The 25,388-nt window shown below is 26.2% G+C and overlaps 2 protein-coding genes and 1 long non-coding RNA gene across 5 annotated transcripts; 1 reads left to right on the top strand and 2 right to left on the bottom strand.

Moving 5' to 3' along the window:
* Positions 1-468: 468 nt before the first annotated feature.
* On the bottom strand, positions 469-8,398 carry LOC114129457 (farnesol dehydrogenase-like). 3 transcript variants are annotated; one of them, XM_027994193.2, is made up of 7 exons: positions 8,250-8,398; positions 7,946-8,127; positions 3,880-4,048; positions 2,259-2,382; positions 1,137-1,269; positions 900-1,034; positions 469-702 (listed from the first exon to the last, which is right to left on the bottom strand). In XM_027994193.2, exons 2-7 carry the CDS (start codon positions 8,075-8,077, stop codon positions 616-618), a joined length of 780 nt encoding a protein of 259 aa, XP_027849994.2. In that variant the 5' UTR covers positions 8,078-8,127; positions 8,250-8,398; the 3' UTR covers positions 469-615. The 3 variants fall into 3 exon arrangements, with proteins under 3 accessions (XP_027849994.2, XP_027849993.2, XP_050062569.1); XM_027994192.2 differs by having other exon boundaries at positions 8,197-8,268; XM_050206612.1 differs by lacking the exon at positions 8,250-8,398 and having other exon boundaries at positions 7,946-8,228.
* Positions 8,399-15,539: 7,141 nt separating this feature from the next.
* On the bottom strand, positions 15,540-18,293 carry LOC126552013 (uncharacterized). Its single transcript, XR_007605869.1, has 3 exons — positions 17,185-18,293; positions 17,019-17,072; positions 15,540-16,937 (listed from the first exon to the last, which is right to left on the bottom strand). It is a non-coding gene; the product is annotated as an uncharacterized LOC126552013 (long non-coding RNA).
* Positions 18,294-19,469: 1,176 nt separating this feature from the next.
* On the top strand, positions 19,470-23,157 carry LOC114129432 (uncharacterized). The gene is made up of 5 exons (XM_027994159.2): positions 19,470-19,714; positions 19,778-21,148; positions 21,619-22,214; positions 22,285-22,486; positions 22,545-23,157. The coding sequence occupies exons 1-5, from the start codon at positions 19,572-19,574 to the stop codon at positions 22,840-22,842; spliced, it is 2,610 nt and encodes an 869-aa protein (XP_027849960.2). The 5' UTR covers positions 19,470-19,571; the 3' UTR covers positions 22,843-23,157.
* Positions 23,158-25,388: the final 2,231 nt, after the last annotated feature.

Below are 25,388 nucleotides of genomic sequence, written 5' to 3'. Positions count from 1 at the left end.
GAGATAAAGTTTTTCCTCTGCGAACTTATTTAATTTGACCTTATCCACCCAAGCAATTGGACGACGTAAATAAAGAGTATTACGATCATAGACTTTCGACTGCTCGAAATCGAATGTACTTTGGTATTGCATCTGCATAATTTAGAATTTTTCTTTTTTTAAAAATTAATTGGATAAAAATTTATGTAAAACAGTGATAAAAAAATGATCCGAAACATATTAAGTTATATTAGATAAATATATTTTATACAAGTTGAGCTTTATTTAACTATATTTTCTGAACAATATATTATTATTAACTAAAAGTGTAATAAAATTTATTAAATATACTTCACAATTAGTAATTTAAATAATAGATTTGGTAAGACAATTTATTTTTATTTTTGCAGATATGATTTATTGTTACGTATTATTATTATTTTAAATTAAATTTTTAGTTTTAGATATTATAGTAAAATAAAAAAAAAATAAGTTTATAAAATTAATATTTAAACACAATTCCAAAATGAAATAAAATACACCTATACGATTTACATTAAAATACGCCGTATAACTGTATAAGTACGTTAAATATTATATCTATTGATTAGCGAATAAACGTCGTGTACAATTTTATTATAAACTAATATTTAGTTCTTGAAACGCATCCTTAATAAATGGTAACATTGTCTCACTTGTTGGACGAATAAGAATTTCGGAAATCTGTAAAAAAAAAAAAAAAAAATGTTAAGTAATATTTATTATAATTATCTAATTGTAAATACTCGAATAAACATGAAAATATCAAAGTTTTTATACTTCACGCAATAGTTCAAATAAATCGTTATAAGTTATAATAACTATCTTTAATTTTTATTTAATTTTCAATTTTATTATGGTGATAATTTATATAAGCTTACGTTAACGTATTGCGGTGCAGACAAAGCATATACAATTGCATCAGCTATATTTGAGGGCTTCAGCATTGGTGATGTGTTGATCGCTGTGGTCATATCATCAACCATTTCGGTATCCACTAATCCCGGACTGATACTCTAGAAATAACATAAAAATATAATTTAAAATAGTAGATGTCAGAATTAATTACTGTTTTTGTAATTCAATACATATCATGTATTTAAAAATAAACAAATTACAGTGACTCTGATTGGTAACATTTGTAAGGCCAGCAGTTCTCGTAAACTTTCAGTTATTGAAACGCTACTGAACTTGGTCGCGCTATAGACAGACATGTTGGCCATTAACGTTGGTGGATAATGGCCACTATCACTGGAACAACATTTCATAATATTAAGACTATACAATTATACATAGATGCAATTATTAAAATATAATATGTATTAAAATAAAAAATAGATATTCTAAAACATAGTATAAAGTATCACACTTTTAGCTATATTGAAGCCGTAACCTGTACTTATATAATGGTTTTTAATACAAAAATAATTTTTTTACGATAATTTAGAACTAAACAATTGTGAAAAAATGCTCTTTTTAGTTTATAATTAGGTATATAAAAACAGACATATCATACCATGCAGTTTAATAATGTATGGTGTATAGATAGGTTTGCATTTTGTACCTATATAATGCCTATAGTACTAAATTTAAATATTTTGAAAAATATAATAATAATAAAACCGCATTCGCATTCAAATCATTCAAATTATTTGAATTTTTTTTTTTTTTTTTTTTTGATCAAAACTGTTAATTTTAGTTTAAATATTCAATTGTATCAACTTAATTTAAAATTTCTTTTTTTTCAAATTGAATGTATTTTTGATATATTTTAATTCTATATAAGTAGTAAGAAAAACTTATGATTTATGAAGAATCTTATTTTAAGTTTTCAAGATTTTTGATCGAATATAAATATTTTAAAATGTTTATAAGTACCAATAAAAAGATCCAAAATATTTCGGAGATTATTTCATGACTAGAATAACATTTAAGATGTTGATTCTAAATAACAACAAATAGTAAAATCAGTTTTGTTAATAAATAATAATGGGTCCTTAAATATTCCCTTTTTTTATAACTTTTTTTGTTTTCTCCAATAATAAAAAAAGTACCAACATTCTTTTGTATATTCAACTCCCTAAAGTATCAACTATATACAATTATTAGTAAACATTTTCATTTATATTGCTCTAAAAAAAATAATAATAATCATAAAATAAAAACATTTTACCATAAAACTAATATGTATAATATATTTATCACTCCACTCAGAATTTAAAAGAGAATGATTTTTTCACCTATTTATATTTATTATATGACCGTTGATTTCAAATTCCTTCATGATCTTCACAGCTTCTTTACTGCAAATGCTTGGTCCTAACACGTTAGTGTCAAACATCAATTTCCAGTCTTGTGTGTTTCCTGACAAGTACACAACATAAAGATATAAAAAATTATAATGATAATTAATATACATTATTCAGACAGTTCGCATTGGCACTTATTTGACTTCACTTGTCAATGGTTTTGTATATTTATGTAAATATAACTTTAAATATAAATACTTTATTTAAATAATTTACTTGTTTAAGTATAAAAAGAAAAACTAAACAATTTGGCTGTAATACTAAATTATTAATTAACGTGTACAGTGTACACTATATACTCGTATTATGTAAAAATATAAATACCGGTAAAAGGTAAGATTTACCGATCGCAGCCAGTAAAACCTAGGACACACAAGACTGTGTGGTCAAATACCGAATGATTTTTCGGAAAAAAATGTTTACCAATTATGTGATACATTTTTTATTTTGCTTTATTCTCGTACCAATATAAAAATAATAATAATTATTATTTAAATATATATTAGCTACTAGTATGATAATATAAGGTACACACATTTATATTATTATTAAAAATTATTTTACTGCGATCGACTGTGGGAATTTTCATTTTGACTTTAATAGAAATCATGATTATGGAAGTACGAGTACATACTCATACAATCAATTAGTATTAGTTAACCAAAAATGTACCTACTTATATGTGCTATGTGATAAAAGTTAATTTAATTTATGATATGGCACGAGTTATAATACATATTCGTCAGATTTCACATTCCATTGATTGTATAAGTATTTTATAGATAGTATTTAGTACTTAATTTATCTTTTGATAATAATTTTAATTATATTTAAATAATTATTTATTATAAATTTATAACAATCTTATGTATATCAATATTGAATATTGTTGTATTATATGTATGAATATGTATATATTGTGTGTCTAGTGTCTTTTGGCAACCCACAAGGTTGGCAGTCCGCTTAATACATTTGTTATGTATATAAACAATTGGTGTTTATTTCAAGTTTCTACAACTATAGTACCTACCTAATTTGTAACTATAAAAAAATCTAGTAAGAAAAACTTGTGTGGAATTTTATATTTAAACCTTAGATAATATATTAAAAATGTTATAAATTTATTACTGCAGAATTTTAGTGTATTTTAAAAGTTTCGTTATTTTGAAGAATATAACTTTAACTTTTAATTTTCAACCTTTTTTTACTCTTAAACGATAGTAAATATCACAAGAGCAAATAAAATAAATGGTGAATAATTTAAGTTTCTACAGTAAGTCATTCATTTGGGAATTAAAACAAAAAATTTTTTTATTAGAAAATTATTTTTATTTAAAACCCCAAGAAGAGTAGCAACTAGATCCGAATATCTGATATCTTGTTAGAAAACACCGTCATTGTTTAAGATCTAAGTCTTTTTTTTTTACTACAATACGAATATATATGTACTCATATATAAAAAAAATTCATTGTAAAATCAATATATTCATTACTTAGCGAATTATGTAGAAAAATTGTAATTATATAATTTAAATAGTAATTACATACTTACCTAAAACGTCACAATTTTTCCATACTCCAGCGTTGTTAACTAATACGTCAACCGATTTCAACTTGTTTTTTACCCATGCGAAAGCTTCTCGAATATTTTGTTCCGAACACAAATCTACTTTGTAGTAATGGAACTCGCCTGGTTTGCCAGTCAATGTTTCTCGTAATTCCTTCAATAGTTATAAATTAGTTAATTGTGTAGATTAAAAGCGTTTAAAATCCACAGTAATAATAATAATAATAATTAAAAATTATTGACGAAGTCGATTTGATTCCTAACTAAAAAGTACAGTGTCGAATTTAGTGCGGTAGAGGTGAGAAAGTAGGGTTTCTCATTCGAGGTGAATATATATAAGTATACTTTAATATTTATTGTAACAGGTACGTGAGAAGTAATAAAAATACATTTTGATAAATAACACATTTTTGATCAACTAATTAGAAATATTAACACGTAAGAAAAACAAACATTATTTCTGAGATTTAATAATTTTATTTGCTATTATTATCATAAAATGTATGTTGCCATTAGTCCATAAATAATAATTAATAATATTGACTTTAAGAACAAAAAAAAAGTATCAACCCAATAATCGTACCTACATATGTTTAAAATTTAAACTATTTATAAACATTAGAAAATTATCCGTTTTTTTAATTTCATTTAAAAATATAGATAACAAAAAATGTGTTCAGTATATTTCATGATATTACTATTAAATTAGTTAATTTTATTGTTAGTATTACACTACATATATTAAATATAATTGCTGGGTCAAAATACTTGACTGTAGTTCACCACTAGTTATGTTAAATTTAAAATATTCACAAAATTATTTTGTTGTTAAAAATGTATAAAAATGTTTATATTTATATCTAAGATTTCTAAACTTTATAAACTATTCTTCATAAGATTTCCTATTTATAAAGGAAATTAACGGGAAAGTCGCATTATTCTTTATAAACATTTGAAGTTTTACGATATTGGATATTCACTCAGAAAACCACTATTTTTGTTTAAACAAAATATAATGTTATGTTTTGTTTTATATAAATGTCAATAAATTTTTTTTCGCTGGATCAGAGAGTTAAAAAAAAGTAAAAGGTTCCTAAAATATTTTAATATTGACTTATAGCTATTTATAAACATTAAAGATACATATATACGATTTTTTTTTTTAAGTATTTGTAGTTTGAATTTGTATAAAATTTGTCAAAATCTACAAATTTTGCAAATAAATTTGTAATTAATAACTCACAAAATAATGCATTTTTTTAGCTAAATCTTAAAAATTCATTTCAAGATTGGTCGTAAATAACTTATACTAAAACCAACAAATTTAAAAACTATGTAAGTACAATTTTTTTTTTATAGATATATAAGTTCAAATTTGGACAAAATAACATATTTAAACGGTAAATAACGATATTAATTATTTTGTTATAGTTTTAAAACATTATTCGTAGGGACTTAAAACTTGTACGTATATTGTAAATTTTAATTTACAAGCAATGTGGTTTTTAAAATATGTAGATTAACTTTAAGATTTTACCTATTTATTCCATAAACCTACTTACACTATTTTACTCTATAGTGATATTAATTTAAAAGTTAAAAATTATCTTAAAATCTTTCATGTAATATTAACAGTAAAATAAATGGGCATTCGTAAACTACACCTAAATAACTTTTTTTTTTTTGTAAGCTGCGCCTGAATTTTTATCTGTGTTAAAAAAGCGTAATATAAACTGCACCTGAAAATTTAAGCTATACTCTTTGTAAAATATACTTTTGACTTATTTAATTATGTAATAAAATCAAAGCCTGATGATGCAAGATTTTCAGATTAGTTGATAAATGTATCTAAGTTATGAAACTCAATATTCACCTGAAATATGGCCTCAAGCATCAGCAGAGACAACTTACACCACTAATGCATGCGAGTTATTTAATTCTCAATTTAATTCTAGCTTTAACACAACTTATCCAAATATTTTTATGTTCATAGAAAAGTTATAAGAAATATAAAATAGAAACATATATTAATTAAAATATAGTATAAATAAACTCTTTAAATACCAAAAATCAAAAGTTACGAAATTTAATTAATTAATATAATAGTGGTTAAATTCTAATGTTGGTCTCTGTTATAATGTTTATATATGTAAAATAATGCGATTATTTTTAAGCCGTATCTATTATGTAATGACAATAGATAATATTTATTTCATTTATACAATAAAAAATATTGTTTGTACACAGTCTATTTAAAATTTATTGTACCATAGGCCAAATTACAATCCTGTTTGAAGTTGCGTAAATATATCTTGTTGTTCTTTATTATAATAATTATAAAAACAGCATATTATAGTAGGTACACTTCGTATTGTAAATAAAATTTAAGCAATAATTACAAGATAAATCAATTATGATCATATAATGAATAGTTTTTTCTACTAAGAACTCAAATTTTTAGATTCTGAACGAAGTGATGAATGTATTGATTTTACAATGATGTGTGTTTTTTTTTTTCTTTTGTGTCTGTGTACAGCATAACTAGTCGAAATAATTTCAAACTATGGGGGTGGTTTCCGATGTAAAAGTGAATATCCTTGGTGCATTATAGAGGTAAAAAGTTAACATTTTCCAACAGTTTTCAAAAAAATCGAGAAAAACAAAAAAAAAAAATGACGGAAAAACGGCAATTTTTACGCAAAACCAGTTTTCGACCAAATCGATTTTTTTTTATGGTTGTAATTCAAAAACGAATCACTGAAAATACTTGAAATTTTCACCAAATGTTAATGTCAGTAGTATCTGTATATAGTTAAATTTTCAAAAAATTTTGACTTTTTTTGAGTTATTTATAGACCGCTGAAATTTTCAATTTTTTTGAGAAATTTTTTTTAAAGTGTCAATAAAAAATTGTTGGATGACCAAAAAGTTTTGAAAATTTAATACAAGGTTCCTTATGAGTTGTTTTTATTGTAGCTAAAAAAACTTAAAAATCGTTAGTTACAATTTTTTTTTATAAGCGTTTATAGTTCAAATTTTTACGAAATCTGTCGAAAACGCGAAAATTTGCAAGTAATTTTGAAGTTGAAAAATCATAAAAATTTTTGTGTTCATAACTTAAGGATTAAAATTATAACACTAAGTTTTCCATGAGTTTTCCTTCAAGTAGCTATAGAGAAAACTCATAACATCATTATAGGAAAAATTTTATGTGCGTTTGAATTTTAAATTTTTACGAAATAGCGAATGACAACGATTTATCCCAAACGATTTTAAATATTTGTTATTATTCAAAAAGTATAAGTCGTAGATACTTGAAAATTTTACCAGTTATTAAGATTCGCGTTTTCTTTACGTGATTTAATTTTTAAAATATTTTCAATTTTTTGAGCTATTTATAGACAACTGAAATTTTCAATTTTTCTGAAAATTTTTTTTTGAAGTGTCGATAAAATTTTTTTGGCCCTATCAAAATACTTGAAAATTGTATACAAAGTTCCTCATATGTTATTCTTATAGTGATTAAAAAATTATAAGAATACATAGGCATAATTTTTTTTTTTTTAGCATTTGAAGTTCAAATTTTGACAAAAACTCGTCAAAATCATGCATACTTGCAAATTATTTTGTAGTTCAAAATTCATAAAATTGTTTATGTTATATCTAACGTTAAATATTCTAGACTGACAAATCATCTCCGTTCAGAATCGTTTTTCGAATACAATGATACCTATCATTGCATTCAAATTTAACCTACCCTAGTCCGAGGTCCACCCCACTCCCTAATGTACAACAGAGCGGTACCCACTTGCCGACTTTTTTTTTTTTATTTATTTAAAAAAAACATTTATATGTGCATAAGAACTGACATTTTGCTTGCACTTATTATTTTTTAAAAACAAACACATAATATACCTCTAATATTTAAAGCTCTAAATATTTTAATTTATTTTATGAGAAATATATGGTAATATATAATGAAGGACTTTGCTTTTTTTTAATCGACTGCGTTTTGCAAATGTCCTAGCTCCGCATAAGTGAGTATACCTACCTCGAGTCTGTTTTCTCTCCTGGCAAACCCGACAACGATCATCCCGCTATCAACCAGTCGCCTACACGTAGCTGCACCGATCCCAGACGACGCACCCGTAACCACAGCGACTTTTCCTACCCACTTGTCCATTTTTGTTTAAATTGTATTGCCACACCACTCAATTCTGTCCGTCGCTGAAACTGATGGTTATTATAACAATAAAATATTATGTACGTTACATTAACAGAGAGTGCTATAAATTCGACTACCTATGCCTGTTGTACTGACTTGTTATTTACAAGACTAAATAATATTTACTCACTTTATAGTTCAAGCGTTTTGTTGTCATATGCGTCGTATCTACGCATTACATTCACAAGTGTTCGGAATTTCGTCGATTTCGATAATGATAATTACATAGGCGGGATTATAGTATACAGATATGTACCTAGTTATACTCACGAAAACAATGAATAATCTCTTCTATACCTTCAATTAAACTAAGCGTTTAGGCTTTGGTATCTGTATTTGTTATTTTTTTTCCCACTTATTAGGTATACGAATAATAATATAATATTGTAATCGCTTAAGTAAACGTCTTCAGCGATAATAGTATGCAATAATAACATAGGTTTAAATAAATTACCGTAGCTAGTATAATAGGTACTAATAATATAATATACATTTACATTTTTTTTTGTGTACCTATCTAGATAGATACAGATTGAAATTTGAATTATAGTGATTCTTAAATGTATATATATTATAATTGATTTTATTGAAACTTGGATAATTTATTGTTTGTTGTCTTATTTTGGTATAATATAAGTTCATATAAGTAGAGATTTAATATTGAAAGTAATTACTATGCACAAAATGAAAAAAAAAATATATTAGAACTGTTTTTAGACTATTATTAAATGCTTGGTGTTATGTAATTTAGACAAACAAAATAGAAGAAAACAAAAGAAAATATGTATGTATAAAAATATAATGTTATAAACGCAATAATATTATAATGAATGATAAACATGTAAAATGGTCACCTACCATATTGCAATACATTTCAATGCTAGAAGTTTTTAGTATTATTATGAAGGATTACAACACCTAAACCCTTCTGACTACGCCACTATTCCCATTTTTATCGTAAATTTTGAGGATGAATATCAATAAGCTTAATTATGCTGGAGATTAATGACGTGTATGAATAATTAGTTTTGAACCAAATAGCATTTTTGGATGTTGGATCCAATATATTTTTTTTTTATCTATATTTACATAGACTTTAATAAATTATGATCGTTACCCTACTTAGGTAAGTATTATGTTACCTACAGTATTCAGTTTTAATTTTCAAATTCATTCGAATCCCGGCCGTTACGACCATTGAGAATGGTGCAAATTTTAAACTGTAAAATGTCAAACAACTCATCTTTAAACACTTAATAAAATAATAAATAACGTATCGTCGAGGACAGGTTTGATGTCAAATTTTACTATTATAGGTAAAAATATGATATTTACGTAAATGTTGATAATACTTTATGTAGGTATTGTTTAATTTTAAACCAAACATCATATCTATGGCATGGAATGGTATCATATACACGTAATATAAGTACCTATAACCTATGTAATTTTGAAGAGTATAAAGAGTTTGTTGTATAGATATTCGGCTTGACTTATGAATGATTTATCTCACAATTATTATTGAAGAAGTATCACTATTAAATATTTAATATATTAATTCATTTAGAATTTAGATCCATTTATAGAGAGTACCTGAAAAAAGTATTATTATCATAGACCTTATATTCAGAGTATGAGGACGTATAGTATAATATTAGAGTCTATGGTTATTGTAAATATTATTTTAATTAAAATTATTTTCACGAATTTGTCCGTAAAATGAATTAGTTGAAAAAACGTTCATTCAATTATTTATGAATATTTTGCACGGACCAGGGGCGTAATATAATATTAATACATCCCAAGTAGGTACACAATATGTTTGATTTAGCAATGTGTTTTTTTGTATACAATTTATAATTGATACATGAACTACAAGAAATTTTTCCTTTTTATTGTACACGTCAGAAATTAAGTTAATTTTATAACTTGTAGCGTTAGGTACCTCTGTTAATACTCAACAAGTACTAAATCCAACTTGTGGATTACCATTTATCTAATCATAGCAGGTAAAAGAGATAAGTACCTACGTAGATAGTAATCATGTTGTATCGTAACGTACAGAATTATATACATGTTTTATACTAATTTTATTTAAATTTTTGCTCTCGTAGAAATATGTACCGGTATATTTTTATTCGTGTAGGAACTTACATAATATGTAAGTAAGTACTTATGTGCATGTACAACGAAGGCAACATATTGTTATGTGAGGGCAAGAAGTCTTCTTAATGACAAATCATTAACTCTGATTGTCGATTGAAAATACAGTAGCTTAAAAAATAGTGATACAGAAATAGTTATAATAAAACAATTATAAATAAATTACAGATGTGTTGATACAACAAATTTGTATAAATAATAATAAAAGTTTACTTGCCTCAACCAAATTATATATATATATATATATATATATAATATATAATTACAAATTAATAGTAACAAAGAACTCCCAATATTTGTCGGTGAACTGCTTGGCAGCTGCTACTAGGATATAAAGTACAATAATTTTTGCATAATATAAAAAATAATACAATTAATATAATTATATTAAAGTGACAATTTGTGCAACCTTCACAAAAAAATATACATTTTGTTTTTGTTATACTCGTATAACCAACTATTGATGTTAGCCTCAATAAAAAATATTACCTAAAACACTACAATTTAAGTTTTTTGTAGTATGATTTTCTATATTGAGTATTACAATCAAAATTTAACCATCGTACTTATTTTTAAAGTCATACTTAAACAAATGGAAAACAATTGATCTTTCTTTTGGTTGTTACTGTGGATTTTTACATAGAATATGATAAACAAATATCGACTATCTTACTTAATTAGATATTTGCTACATTTCGGACCTTTTTTATTACACTTATTGTACAATAAATAATAACATAGGTAATAATAAAAATTACAAAACAGTTACCTAACATTTAATGAAATTAAGTATTTTTTTATTTTGATACTGTTTAGATTTGTTTCATTCATTTGAAATAATTTTCCATTTCATATAGGCATATAGCCTACCTACTCGAAAGTTGTACCAAATATAAATTACCTGTAAAGTAAATTAATATGATTTGTCTTTTCTTTAAGGTAAAAGAAATTGGAAAATATTGTTAATGCTCCACATTTTGTAATAAATATGTATACTGTTGATTATTTATAATTTAGCATACCTAACTAGTTATTATGGACCAATTTGGCGTATTAAATTTATGATCGTGAAACGTATCGATTTATATTAGTTCTATAATATGTCATTAAATTACGTGATTACGCGTCAAATGATCGTATTTTTCATCGTTGTCATTTGCTAATGGATTATGAAACACATAATATATCGATCCATCAGATTTAAAATGTAATAATAATATTAATATTATTTAATCGTATTATTGAACATATTATATAATATATTTCATTTCAGTATTTCATAATTATTTTACCTGCCGGCCATTTGTGTTACATAGCTCTATTGAAATATTTGTATAATACTAAGTAGTTAATAGATTACTAGATAGTAAAATAAATTTTGGTTTTCTTTCATTTGAATATTTTGAACCGTTTTATACTGTATTTTCTATATACAAGCTAAGATTTCGTTTCATTTTTAAAAAAAGCTAGTAGTAGGTACCTAGGTATCTGTATCATTTTAAATGATAACTTAATTAAAAATGGTTATTAAATGTTTCAATGGGGAATGCTTCCTATTATTTATTTGTGTATATAGCCAAAACATCAAGTTTTTAATTGTTTAAGACACTGGCAGTCTTCGAAAAAGCAACGCATATAATTTACAAAATACACTATAGTCTTCTGAGAATCAGAAATGTATTTAGGAATTTTGAGCCCCGAATGAGAAAAAAATGCACCTTTTCCAACCTAAATTTCCTTAGCAATAGTATTTGTAAAAAAAAAAAAAACACACGATAGTAAAAAAAATGCATTCTTTGCTACACTCATAATCTAAAATATATACATACTGGTATACATAAAAAATATATTTATTGAATCACATATTACATATAAGTTATATAATAACTCAAATGAATAAGAATATTAAATAATATGTTAAAATTAAAAATGTTTACGCCGAACTTTTTTATTGGCAAAGGTATCAATAATATCATCATAATCTAACCTCTTTGTTAAACATGATTCTATGGATAAAACAACCAAACAATTTAACCTCTCGTGAGTAGTTCTTGATCTCAAATAGGACTTGACCCTTTTTAAGACTGAAAAATATCTCTCAGCAGAACAGTTGATTATAGTTCAAGTAAGAAAAATTCTTAACGCAATTTCTACATATGGAAACAAATCTTGATTGTTATTTTTTATGATGAGAGAGTATATTTTAATAATTACAGTATAGGTAAATCATCATATGGTAATGTTAATAAAAAACTTCTAAAATGGGTACATTCATTTGTAAATGTTAGTTTGGAAAAGTTATTGTGGTAATACTTTTGTAAATTTTCAGCATTTTCATAAACTTTAGATGGTGTCAAATAAGTAATATAAAAAAAAAATCAACATTTTCACAGACTTATTGAAAAAACGTAAGGTTAGATATTTGTATTACAAAGGTATCTTGAATCTTCACTACACTTGTTCAGTGTTCTATATAAGAGAAAGCAGTAAATTTTATAATTTAACTCATAAATACTAGTTTATTACATTTATATAGGTACTTAAGTTATTCATACATTGTTTTTATTTTGGGTTGCCATACAACTTTATATTTAAAAGTAAATTAAAATATATTCCATTGAAAATGGGTAAATAAATAATACAAAATTTAAATTTGACTATGTTTTATCAAACATGTCTGAAAATACAGTAAAATCCACTGAGTATGGAAATCCGAAAAACGAATAACGATTCTGAGAGAAGATGATTTGTCAGCCTAGGATATAATTTCCAGTGGTTGGTGAAAATTTCGGTTTATGTTTTAATGGCTTGAATATACCAAAATTTAAGTTCTTTTATAATGCTAAACTTATGGAAAATTTTGTATTAAATTTTCAACTCTTAGCTACTTCTACAAACATTTTTATGAACTATACATAATAATTTGAACATATTCATGATTTTGATGATTTTTTGTCAATATTTGAACTTCAAATGCTAAAAAAAAAACAAAAATTGTGCATATTATGTATTCTTATAATTTTTTAATCACTATATTACTATAACAATATCTTATGATGAACTTTGTATTAACATTTTAAGATTTGGCCAAAAAAATTTTATTTGACAATTCAAAAAAAAAAAAAAAAATCCGAAATTTCAGTGGTCTATTAAATAGCTCAAAAAAGTTAAAATATTTTGAAAATTTATCTGCATATAGATAATACTAATAATAAACATTTGGTGAAAATGACAAGTATTTACAGTGATAAGTGTTTGAGTTATAACCATATAAAATTCGAAAATTCGAAAACTAGATTTGCGTAAAAATTCCCGTTTTCCGTCACTTTATTTTTGTTTATCTCAATTTTTTTGAAACTGTTGGAAAATTCTTTCTTTTGAATTCTATAATGCTCTAAGAATATTCACTTTATACCATCGGAAACTACCCCCGAAGTTTGAGATTGAAGCATTATTTCGAATAGTTATGCTGTACACAGACAAAAAAAAAAATCATTGTAGAATCAATTCATTCATCACTCCGTTCAGAATCTAAAATAAATATTTTTTTGGCAAATAATCTATTAAAGGTGTAATGTATATTCAGTGAAATATGACTGTTTATACATGTGGCTGCTATTAATACTAAAACATTATTAATATTGATTTTCTTTGTTGGTTCTATTTAAAGTAAGATAAATGCAAAATAGTATAAAAAAATTAATCAAAAAATTTGTAAGAAATCTTTACATGGGTGGTCTAAAAATGTTGCATTTAACATTAAATCTCGTAAACTTTTACCAACATTAGGCCGAGGAGCAAATTGAATGAAATTATTATTAAAAATATTATCAATAAAAAAAACATATTCATAAAAACTAGAATTTGGTATAACCAAATTATGAAATAATGAAGAAGTAGGTACTTAGTTCGTATGGTTTAAAATGAGCATAAAAATTACAACTAGACAAAGTACTATTAGTTTGTGCGTAATCTAAACATCTTTGGTATTGGCGAATTGTTAAGCATTGTTTAATCGAGTAACCACAAATATATGTCAGGGTATTTTGTTCAGGCAGATCTAAATCTTTATAGTAATTTACGCCTTGAATAGGTAAAGGGATTTTGATTAGATTTTTTCAGAAAAAAGGATTTTAACCCCTTCATGCATAACTTTTTATTTATCCCTGAAAAAAATGAGGTTATAGTAAAAGACGTCAGGATCACAAGAAAAATAGTTAAAAAAATATTTGAGTCAAAATTTTCCTTAAAGTTGATCAAAGTTTAATGTGTGCCAAATATGGCACCCTATGCACCAAAAGTTTGTTTGTGCCTAACTATCGCTATCAGATTCTACAGGCAATTGTGACAATGTGGTAGGTTCAGCATTGTCAGAATGTTCTGAATCAGAACTTCCTTCTGGGATGCTTCTGATGTACCTTAGTTGGTGGTAAAATATAGAAGATTTCATTTTTAGAGCTAAAAAAAAATATTCAGTTACCTACTATGTTTTGAATGCATGGTGTGCCAAATATGGCACATACTAAGTTTTTGTTATATTTCAAAAAGTATTATACTTAGAAACAAGTAGTTACTTTTAAAATAAAGCTGACAAACTGACGAACAAAATGGTATTTTTTTTTTTTTTTAATTCGGTAGTATCAGTTTTTTATTACGAAGACATAAAATAAGTGATAATGACTCTTGGTGACAAATATATTTGGAGCAAATTAAATTTCATCTATGTTTCATAATTTTACCGCTAGATGGATGTACTTTACATCAAAATTGTTCGTTTTTTGTGCTGAATCTGGCCGTATATGCAGTAATGTCATACCTATATTTTCACAGCAACAAATTACGAAAAACTAATTTGTGCCACATATGGCACACTATGCATGAAGGATAGAAAATCCCATCTTCAATAGGAACTTTTTCAAGATTGACAAGAATATCATCTAAATCCTTCACACAGTTAGCACCTTCTGATTACTCAAAATGGTACATTACAAAAATTTTTTTGAAAGTTCCCTTGAATTAAATACATGTAGGGTTAATACAGTTTCTATTTTGAGTTCTAACAGTACCAAAAAAATTTTCTAAGCAGTCTTCATTCAGTCTATATGTGCAGATCTCAAGATTAGATATTTATTGATTGTCATTGGATAAATAATAATAGTAAAATTATAATAATTATAAAATTTAATAATAGTAACTCCAGCTATTAATATTAACCAAGAGTTAATAAATGTAATATTATATTGTCTATTTATGCTGATCCACTCATTTTTCAAGGCATCGAATTTTTGAACTTCTAAATTTTTAAAATAATTTGTCATACAGTTTAAAAATGATTTTTGGTCTTTAGATTTTGTAAATGGGATACAAAACCGTTTAAAACCAATTTTGTTTCCATCAGAATGTTTATTAGAAACTGGATGAGAATTAAAAAAGTCGAAAAGTGTGTCCATGTTGTCAATAAATTCAATATTATCGAAAACAGTTTAAGGTAAATTTTTATTAGAAATTAGAGTAATTATCCATGTCACAACTGTATGACTAAAAATTTGAGATGCATACTTGACACGCATTTTCGGTAACTATTCGGGTTTTAATGTAGATCAGTTAATTTAGGCATCAATGATGTACTTGAGATTTATCTAATTTGTAAAATTCTTCCAGATGAATTTTTTCTGCTACTTTATTGAATGATTTGAACCGATAATTGAAGAAATTATTTATTGTTGGCTTTAATAAATGAGGTGGATCAAACATAAACACAATTTCTTTACAACTAACATTAAAATAAGAAGATTCCGGAGTAATGTGCCTGGTATCCACAAACTTCTTTAAAGTTGATCCTTAATCAGAAATTATGACTCTAACATTTAAGGAGATACTGTGTAACTTATGAATCATACTAAAAATTATGGAAAGTAAATCAGGTCTTGTACAAGATTTTGCTACAAAAAAATAAGCAATAGGTTGTTTCCATGAATCATAATAACCATAACGGACTCTTTTGCCAGATTACAAGATTTAAAAGTGTTAGTTTTATGAAAACTCACGATTTCATCTTTTTTTATGTCATAGTAAAGAAAAGATTTAAAAGACATTTCATCTGCACACAAGACACATTCTTTAGACTTAGGTTCTATGGATTTTACTTTCACAGCTAGAACTTGAAACGAAAATTAATTTATAACAGGATTTAATTCCCAGTTTTCAGTCGTTATTTGTAAAGTTCTAGGTGAAGACAAATCCATTGAAGAAATCTATAAACCTTAAGGCTTAAAAAATGTACCATGAGTGCAAATTGTTTTGTCTCATAAGAGTATCTACGACCTTTAGGATTATGAGAAGTCAGTCGGGATTGAACTTTAATAAAATTTGAAAACCTTTTTTTAAGAAACTTATCACACATTAATTGAAAATGTTTTAACGAAGTATACATTTTCTGGTCAGCTGCATGATTTTTTTTTAAATATTAAATTTTTATTTAAGTTCGTTATACTTATATTTTTGGCGACTTAACATTTTTTTAAGTTAATCTTTTCTAGGCGTATGACTGGAAAGGCTTTGGATGGTCTAACAAGAAGTATCCGTTGATGATACTATTAATACTGTGGATTCTTTCGAACTAAAAGAATGATCAAACTTCTTGCGACTGAATTTCCTAAAAAAAAATATATAATATAAATGATGTTATATTATCACATGATTTAGTATATTTAATTTTAATTAAGTGTATGCTTACTCTTAGAGGTTGAGGTTGATTGGATCTGTGACCAATCAATTGATGAGAATTTTTCTGAAAAAATATTAAAATAACTTATTAATTAATGTATAATATACACTGTAAGTGTCTAGTAGATGATTTAATATTAATTTTTGTTAAAATATAAATTATATAAATTAAGTACCTGTAATTTCCACCTGAGAAGAAATTAGTTCCTGATTCATAGGTTCATCTAAAATATTAAAATAGGTTTACATTATAATATGCAGTTCTGTTCTCGGAAAGTTCCCAGGTCACTAAACAAGTCACCAATTTACTGGTAGAGCTCATGAGGTTCAACACTTTGCTCAGACCAGCTGCCGAGGATCTTGACGCTTGTTATTCCAAGTCGTCTTACTCTTATAAGTATCTCGTCCAGCTGACTATTAAGCATGCCCGACCAACGTCTACGAACTTTGGCTTCCTTCGTCATGTTCTCGAGGATTTTCTTCGAGCTCGTGATATGAGATTCTATGACCCCACAGTGCAGCTCAATCTCGTTGCTATGAGGGTCATCGGAACTGACTGACCCGGGGCTTTCTGCTCCGTATTTCGAGCTAAGTGTCAGAGAAAGAAGCGGTATTCTCCATTGTCTTTACCTCTTCCGAGTCTTAAAATCGAGCTTTTACTCAGGTCATAACCTGTATTGTTAAGGATTATTGCGTGATTTTTATTATTTGTCAGATTTAGGTCAGATTTTTCGCTCGAAGGCATGTAAACCAGTCCGCACATATCTGGCTGAATGATGACTGTAAATGTCCCCTCTCCCCAGAATCTGTGTGCCCATACCTCCTCAGAGGGTGAATTTACCGAATCGATCGGCATATTCCTTGTTGTAAATTTTGTTTTATTTACAATCATATTTATGGTTTCGCGAGTGTCCTTCCCTGCATTTGATACCTACCGCCAGGTTAAGTCCTGTTGCCTCCGGATCACGACGGGCTCTTTAGTGGATTGCATATCGTGTTTACTGCCTGTTCGGGGTCAATCCACGTCGGTGTCTGGCTTCTACGACCAAAGTTGCCAACCTCCGGAAGTCCGTTCTTCGCGCTAATTGTAAATAGTTACGTCTTAATGACCGCCCGTTATTCGGTAAAGATTACTGGCCGATCTCCCCGGTTAAGGTTAAAGTTGAGGAACGCTCATTCACGAACGGCTCTCAGACCCTGAAGCCGAGTTACGCTCTCGATTCCCCCTAACTGAACGACACTGTAGTACGGTAGCTTCTTTTGTAAGTTGCTCCCAGCCCGAGGTATAAACCACTGCTAATATGCCTTAAATGACTTTTATCAATTGGAAATCCATAGTTACTCATAATAATTATATGGCCAACAAAACTTTTCTCTTCTTTGCTTGAAAATGTCATTGGACGACCGATCTTGAATTTGTGAAGGTTTTTAATTTTATAGTTGATAGTTCGACGTAAAGTACCATATGCAGACTCAGCTTCCCTTTGTGTCATAATTTTATTTTGTACTTCACTTAGGCATTTTTTTAATATTTCATCATAATAATTTTTGTGATTTCGTGAACTTTTTATTATTGTCTTGCCATATTAGCCCAATCTAATTTTTTTTCTCTAAAAGATTGTGGTTAGTACAAAAAATTTTTTTTTATGTTTAAGATTTGCATCTGATGGATGTAAGGCCACGATGGGTGAGTGGAATTCTGTGTCATCAAGATTTCAACAGTATATGCCTAGTAAATAAAAGATTAAGACATTTCATACTTAATAAATTTATAATTAATACATTTTTCTAGGTGTATTTTTACAAAAATGTATTTGTCATTTATTACATTTATATGCAAATGCAACATGTGATACTATGTGATGTTTAATTTCAGGATTTTTGCAATGTTTCTCCACTTCAAATCTTGCGTCCATTACACACGCGATGACTTTCGTTAATAATGGTAGTCAATAGAAAAATAGAATTATAGAGCAATGGAATGCATTAAAATTATTTTTTACTTCCAACTGGCGTGAACACCGATTAAAATCTGCTAAAGACATATATCAATCATTTCATTGATTTAGTGTGCTTTTGGTATTATGTTTAATTAATGGATAATATTTAATAGGCCGAATACTCTGCTAAAAATGTGTGTGCTATTACACAATTTTACTAATTTTCTAAAAAACAAATAGTGCCACATAATATAAAATGTTGTTATACTTCTCAGTCACCAAAATCTGAAAACTCCTACAACTAAAATCGTCAATTTTGTCAAAACTAAATTATATTGATTATTACAATAGACAAAACTTAATCAGCATTAAGTATTTCATTATTTTTATTTAAGTCGTTATTAACTTGTTCAATTTGTTTTCTTACAGTTATTCTTTTCTTTATTAAAATCCTAAAATTACAATTATATATTATAAAGTAGAAATATAATTTCCATAGAGACAAACAATGTTATGTTATAGTTATAATAAAAAAAAAAAAAACTGTTTAAATTTAATTATTTTAATAAATTTGTAGGTACATAAAAAAATATATATTCAGAGTTTCTATAATTATTCAAGCTATGAATAATTGTAATGAAACAGAATGTTCACATAATTGTACTTACTTGACGGATGGTTGTACCATATTAAATAAAAAGTTGAATTTGAAAACAGAAAACCAAAATGATAAAAATGATGAACTAGTCTTAAGAAATGGAAACCAGTAAATATTAAAACTAAAAATATTTTAATAAATTACAATTTAATCATTTTTAATCATTAATAGTTTTACTGATGTAATTCAAATGCAAACTGACTGCAAAAAAAATCAAAAACATAATCAAAAGAAATTTGAATGTTGTTTTGAAAAATTAAACAAAGAACGAGAAATGTCTGATAATAAAGATTCAGAGTTATTTAGAATAAAAAGAGATTTATCTATTTTATCAGAAAAATTAAATGAAATCAGTAATCATAATAATTTTTTGAATTGTAATTTAGAAAAAGTTTCAAAAGATCTGTTGTCTAAAACAATGGAATATAATGAATTGTTGAAAAAAACAGAAGAGTTAAAAGAAGAATTGAATAACGTGAAATACTGTTTAAACTTGAGAATTGACGAAAATCAATGTATTAAAAAGGACATAAATGAAAAAAATCAAATTATGGAAGCTGGAATATTAATTAAACAAGAGCTAGAATTTAAAATTTGTAATTTGAAAAAAAAGTTAAAAGAATCAGAGAAATTAAATAATAAAGGTGATAATAAATGCAATGATTTAATTATACTAAATTTGAAACTTGAAAATGATTTACAAAAAGAAAAAAATGATAGTTGTAAGAAAACTATTTATATCGATGATTTAAGCAAAAAAATACATAATTTGGAAACCATAATAAAAGGTATTGAGGGTCAAAAATTATTGTATACAGAGGAAATTTCCAAACTTAAGAATGATAAATGTGAAGCAGAACTAAAAGTTAATGAATTGAACAGTATAGTTAAAACACAAAAAAATAAACTAGCTATTATCGAATCTGAACTAGAGTGTACTAAAGAATCTCTAAAAAATAAAAACGACTGCCAGATTCAAAAAATTCAACAATTAGAACATAACATTGAAAATTTTAAAAAAGAAGTGAAATATTATAAAGATCAACATGATATTTTAACAAATCAATGTATAACAAGCAATAAAGATCTATCAGAATCACAAAAGATAATTAACATGTTAGAAACTAAAATTAATGAAATTGTGAGAGAGCAAAAAGTGACACTTGATGAATTAACTCAGGAATGTGATAAACTGAAAAATGAAAACTGTAAGTTCGTGGAAAAAATCAATGTGCTAAATGAAACAATAATATGTGTTAATAATGAAGAAAATCAAGTGCGAAAAGATTTAGCTGTATGCAACGAGAAATTATTGATTGCTAACGATGAAATAAGTCATTTTGATTTAGAGATAAAATGTATGAACATGAAATTGAAAATAACGACTGACAAACTAACATATACTGAACGAGAACTAGAAGAGATGAAGTGTAAACTAAATAATGAGACGATTCTTAAAGATAAAATAAATGAAAAATATTGTAGTTTAAAGTATGATTATTCATGTCCCCAAGAAAAGTGTCAGACTGCCGATAATAACAGGTTATTAGTTTCGTAAATCATAGTGTCATAATATGATATATTATGTTAAAATTTATTAATGTTATGAAAATAGTTATTTTTCAGAAAACCATAATTTTCTTTTGAATTTTTTAGAGAATAGATGTGTTTTCAACCATGAAGTAGATTGTTAATGTTTATTTATTTTTTTTTTCATTTAGGCCTGTGTTGTTATTCATAGTTTGTACCTTTATTTATTCAAAATATTTGTTTTAATTTATAGATAATTTTATATTTATATTAACTATCCAAGTACAATATAGAATTGCAATAATATACTTAACAATATGGCCGTAAAATTAAATCCATGATATATTCTGTAAAAATTTCGTTACCTTTAATTTATTATTTAACTAATCAACTAAATAATTAAAAAAAAAAAAATAAAAAATAATGGTAATATTGTATATTATACTATATTTAAGATATAATGATATATCTTATGATTATAGATTTAGTAATGAAAATTTGATGTCATGTCAGATTGCGAGCAATATTAACAATGGCGAACAGACAATAAATTTGAAACTAGTTGACGTTGGTTCACAGACACATATGTGTCCGGTCATATGTCAGCCTTTAACATCAACATGTCAGTCTATTCCTACTTATTGCAATTTGTGTAAATCCAAACAGTGTGACAACTGTAACAGTTGTATTAGTTCATATGATTCTGATAAAATGAGCAATAACCCATGCCAAATGGATTACAAGAAAACATCTACTGTTAACGCTTCTGATAACTGTTCTTGTTCTAGTAAATCAAAAATATCAACAAAATGTTTCGGTCTTTTATTTGATAAAGAAAATCTTCAATGTCAACTGAATGAAATGAAACAACAGTTTGAAAAAAAAGAAAAAACAGCAAAGAAAGAATCATGTGACACGGAACAAATTTATAATGATAAGGATGTGACAATAAATAAATGTTTAGATGCCACTAAGAAACAATACCAACAACAGTTGGATGAAGCTAACGCTAAATTAGAAAATTATGAAACAGCAATTTTGTATAAAGAATATGAATTGAAAAGCTTTCAAATACGAGGTAAAATAATATTTATTTAAGTATAATTTTTATACCTAGGTAATAAAACAAATATTTATACTATATATAGAACACCAATTTAAAATGGAAATGGAGAAACTTAATGAAATGTTACAATTTAAGGATAAAAAAATTGAATCTGAACAAAAACAAGTAGTTCTTGCACGTAATAGTGTGAAAGATAATGAAGAACAATTAGTGAGTCTTCAGAAACCACCGGAATTGGAAAAATTAAACAAAGATCCTTCTAATGAAAATCTTCCATTGCTCAAGTAAACACATACAAATCATTGATATATGTATAGTATAGATAAATTAATTATGTTTTAGTGATGACAATAATATCCCACAAGAAACATTTTCTGATTTAGACAATAAATTAGAAACTACTCAAACATTAATGAAAAAAAAACAATCTTCAGCTAAGCATAATAAAAATGGTTGTGCATTGAAAAAGTCTAAAACGGAAAGGGAAACGAAAAAAAATAAATATGGTCCCAAATTGAATATACCTTGTTGTATAGGATCAAAAAACCCTTGTAACAGACAAAAAATGTTTGACCAATCACTGAAAAAATATTTAAAAGCTGGTTGCGGAGTGTTGAGATACAATTCAGAAACGTCCTAGGGAAGTGGAGTTGAAGAATATCATGATAATGAAAACGGAGTTGTCATAAAAAGTCAATAGTTATTGAAATTAATAAGCGTTAATTACAATATAAGTCTAACAAACGGGCAACAGTCACAAACGCAATAAGTCATAAAAAGATGAAATTACTTTAGTACAGTGTTGTGATAAACAAGTCAAATATTATATTTTAGATGATATAATCAAAATTACTGTAAGTCAGGATAATGCAAGAACCTGTGTTTCATATAAATGATAAAACCATAACACTATTGGTAACACTTAAATACAAAATTGAATGTTTTTTTTGTATAATTTTTTGATTTATAGTCATTTACAACAATCGTAAGTTTAAACTTATCCAGTCCTGTAACAATGATTAAATGATCAAATGATAAATATAATGACATTTTAAATCCATTTTCAAAATGTTTAACAATGTCAACTCTTAAACTAAGTCATAATATTGAAAATTACAATGTAAAATGAAAAAATAAATAAAAGTTAGAATTTCCCAATTAATTTAAATAAATATTGTGCAAAATAAATTAGTTGAAATAACAAATAATTTATAAATATTTTATAAGGATTTATAGAAATCATTTTCAGTCATATTTATGAAAAGTTAATATTTATATCATTCATATTAATTGTAAATTAATAAGTACAAATTTACAAGTTAGAAACTTTGAGTACAATATGTTTTATTAATTTAAAAAGACAGTTGAATCTTGGTAAGACAGAATCGCCTGGAACTACCCAATTGTATCGTCTAAACGGTGTTTCTGTTTTGACGAAATTCACAAAAAAAAAAAAAAATAAATGCTGAAAAGTAAATTGAAGAGCAAAGCTTTGAATGAATAGAATTTACAATATCTGTATTTTTAGGGTGGTAAAAATGCTTCGATTTTCAACTCTAGGGTAAGTTTTGGTACGAAATTGGATTTAATTTATTTTGTATTTTGGGTAGAGTAGAAAAGTTTTTTATCAGGAAAAACAAAAGAATAATTATGGAGAACGAGAATTTTTACGCTAAGTCAGTATTGAAAATTAATTTCATTATTTTTGTTTTTTATAATTTAAAAATGAATAACTTTAAAAATTTGAGATTTTCATAAAATGTTTATACTATCATTTTCAATAGACAATACAATTAAGAAAATATTTAAACTTTGAGCTAATTATAAGTATGTGAAATTTTTATTGTAAATATCAGAAGGCATCAAATTTTACACACTTTTTGGCTTTTAAATTCAAATCCAAAGACTCACTGTTAAAAACTATTAGAGAAAATTTCTAGCTCACCAAACACAAAGGGACGGTAGCTTAGGCTACTTACTACGTACTGTAAAAGTTTCAAAACGATAAATCAAAGGTTCAATTTAATATATTTTTTGGAATTTTTTAAAATATAATTATACGTTATTTAGCCCAGTACTATACGTGGATCGCTGTACAATTCGACCAGGGTTTGAATCCGGCATCTTACAACAATACTACTGAGGTGTGGTGATTTCTCCGTAATCATAGTCTCTGCCTGAACGCATGAAAGACAATGAATCATCTAATACACACAATAGTGCAAAATATGGATTCATCCAAAAGCTTTCTAAATCGTTTATAAATGTTTTAAATTCTTTGTCAATAGAATAGATGAAATTTTTGTAGTTATGAATTGTTCGAACTTTCAATGTATGTTATTAAATTAATTAACATGTTTGTGGTGGAGGATATTTCTCCGCCATCAGATTTGAAGATATGTATATTCCACAATATTTTTTTGGAACTGGATTTGGAAGAAAATATCCCAGACGATCCTTCTAGTAACAATGAAATTATATCAACATCAACCTGGTGTCCTATCAACTTCATTATTTAATATAGATAATATATCTCTTTATGGGTGGTCCTAGTCTATCAGGTATGAATTTCTAACTATGTCTTTTCTTAAATTATACTTTTTGATAATATTTGAATACACTTTAAAACGATGTACAAAAAGTTCCATGTGAATTGAACAAGGTAAACCAAGGGGGTGGTTAACGGGGATTAGCCCCCCTCCCAAATGTCTAGCCCCAAACATTTCGATAATTTTATTAGGTTTATTGACAACTGACTTTAAATTATTATAAAAAAAAAAAAATATCAAATACCGAAATTGAAACATTAGGTATAAAATAATATTATATTATATTTACACCTGTTTTTCCGAGCCTCGGGAGAGACCTCTGTTGTCAATTATTATCGTCGCGACGTCGTTAGTTGAAACTGTATACTGTGTAGGATACCGGAAACGTCTAGATTATACATTTTTATCGATATAATTTAGTTTATCGCAAACCGCAGGTATCTTTGCGTTAACAAACTCCATTTTCTAAATGACATTAAATGACACAATATTCTTATGATTATTATTTCAACGGTATTTTCTTACTTAAAGTTTGAACATTGAACAGACCGATAAGTAATATTGTGACCGTCTGTTAGTAACAATTAGAATTGAACACTAGTCTACAGTGCTATATCAGCGTATCACAAACCCGATT

The sequence above is a fragment of the Aphis gossypii genome, chromosome X (assembly GCF_020184175.1).
Source record: "Aphis gossypii isolate Hap1 chromosome X, ASM2018417v2, whole genome shotgun sequence".
Taxonomy (NCBI): domain Eukaryota; kingdom Metazoa; phylum Arthropoda; class Insecta; order Hemiptera; family Aphididae; genus Aphis; species Aphis gossypii.
This window is presented reverse-complemented; position numbering and strand designations above follow the sequence as displayed.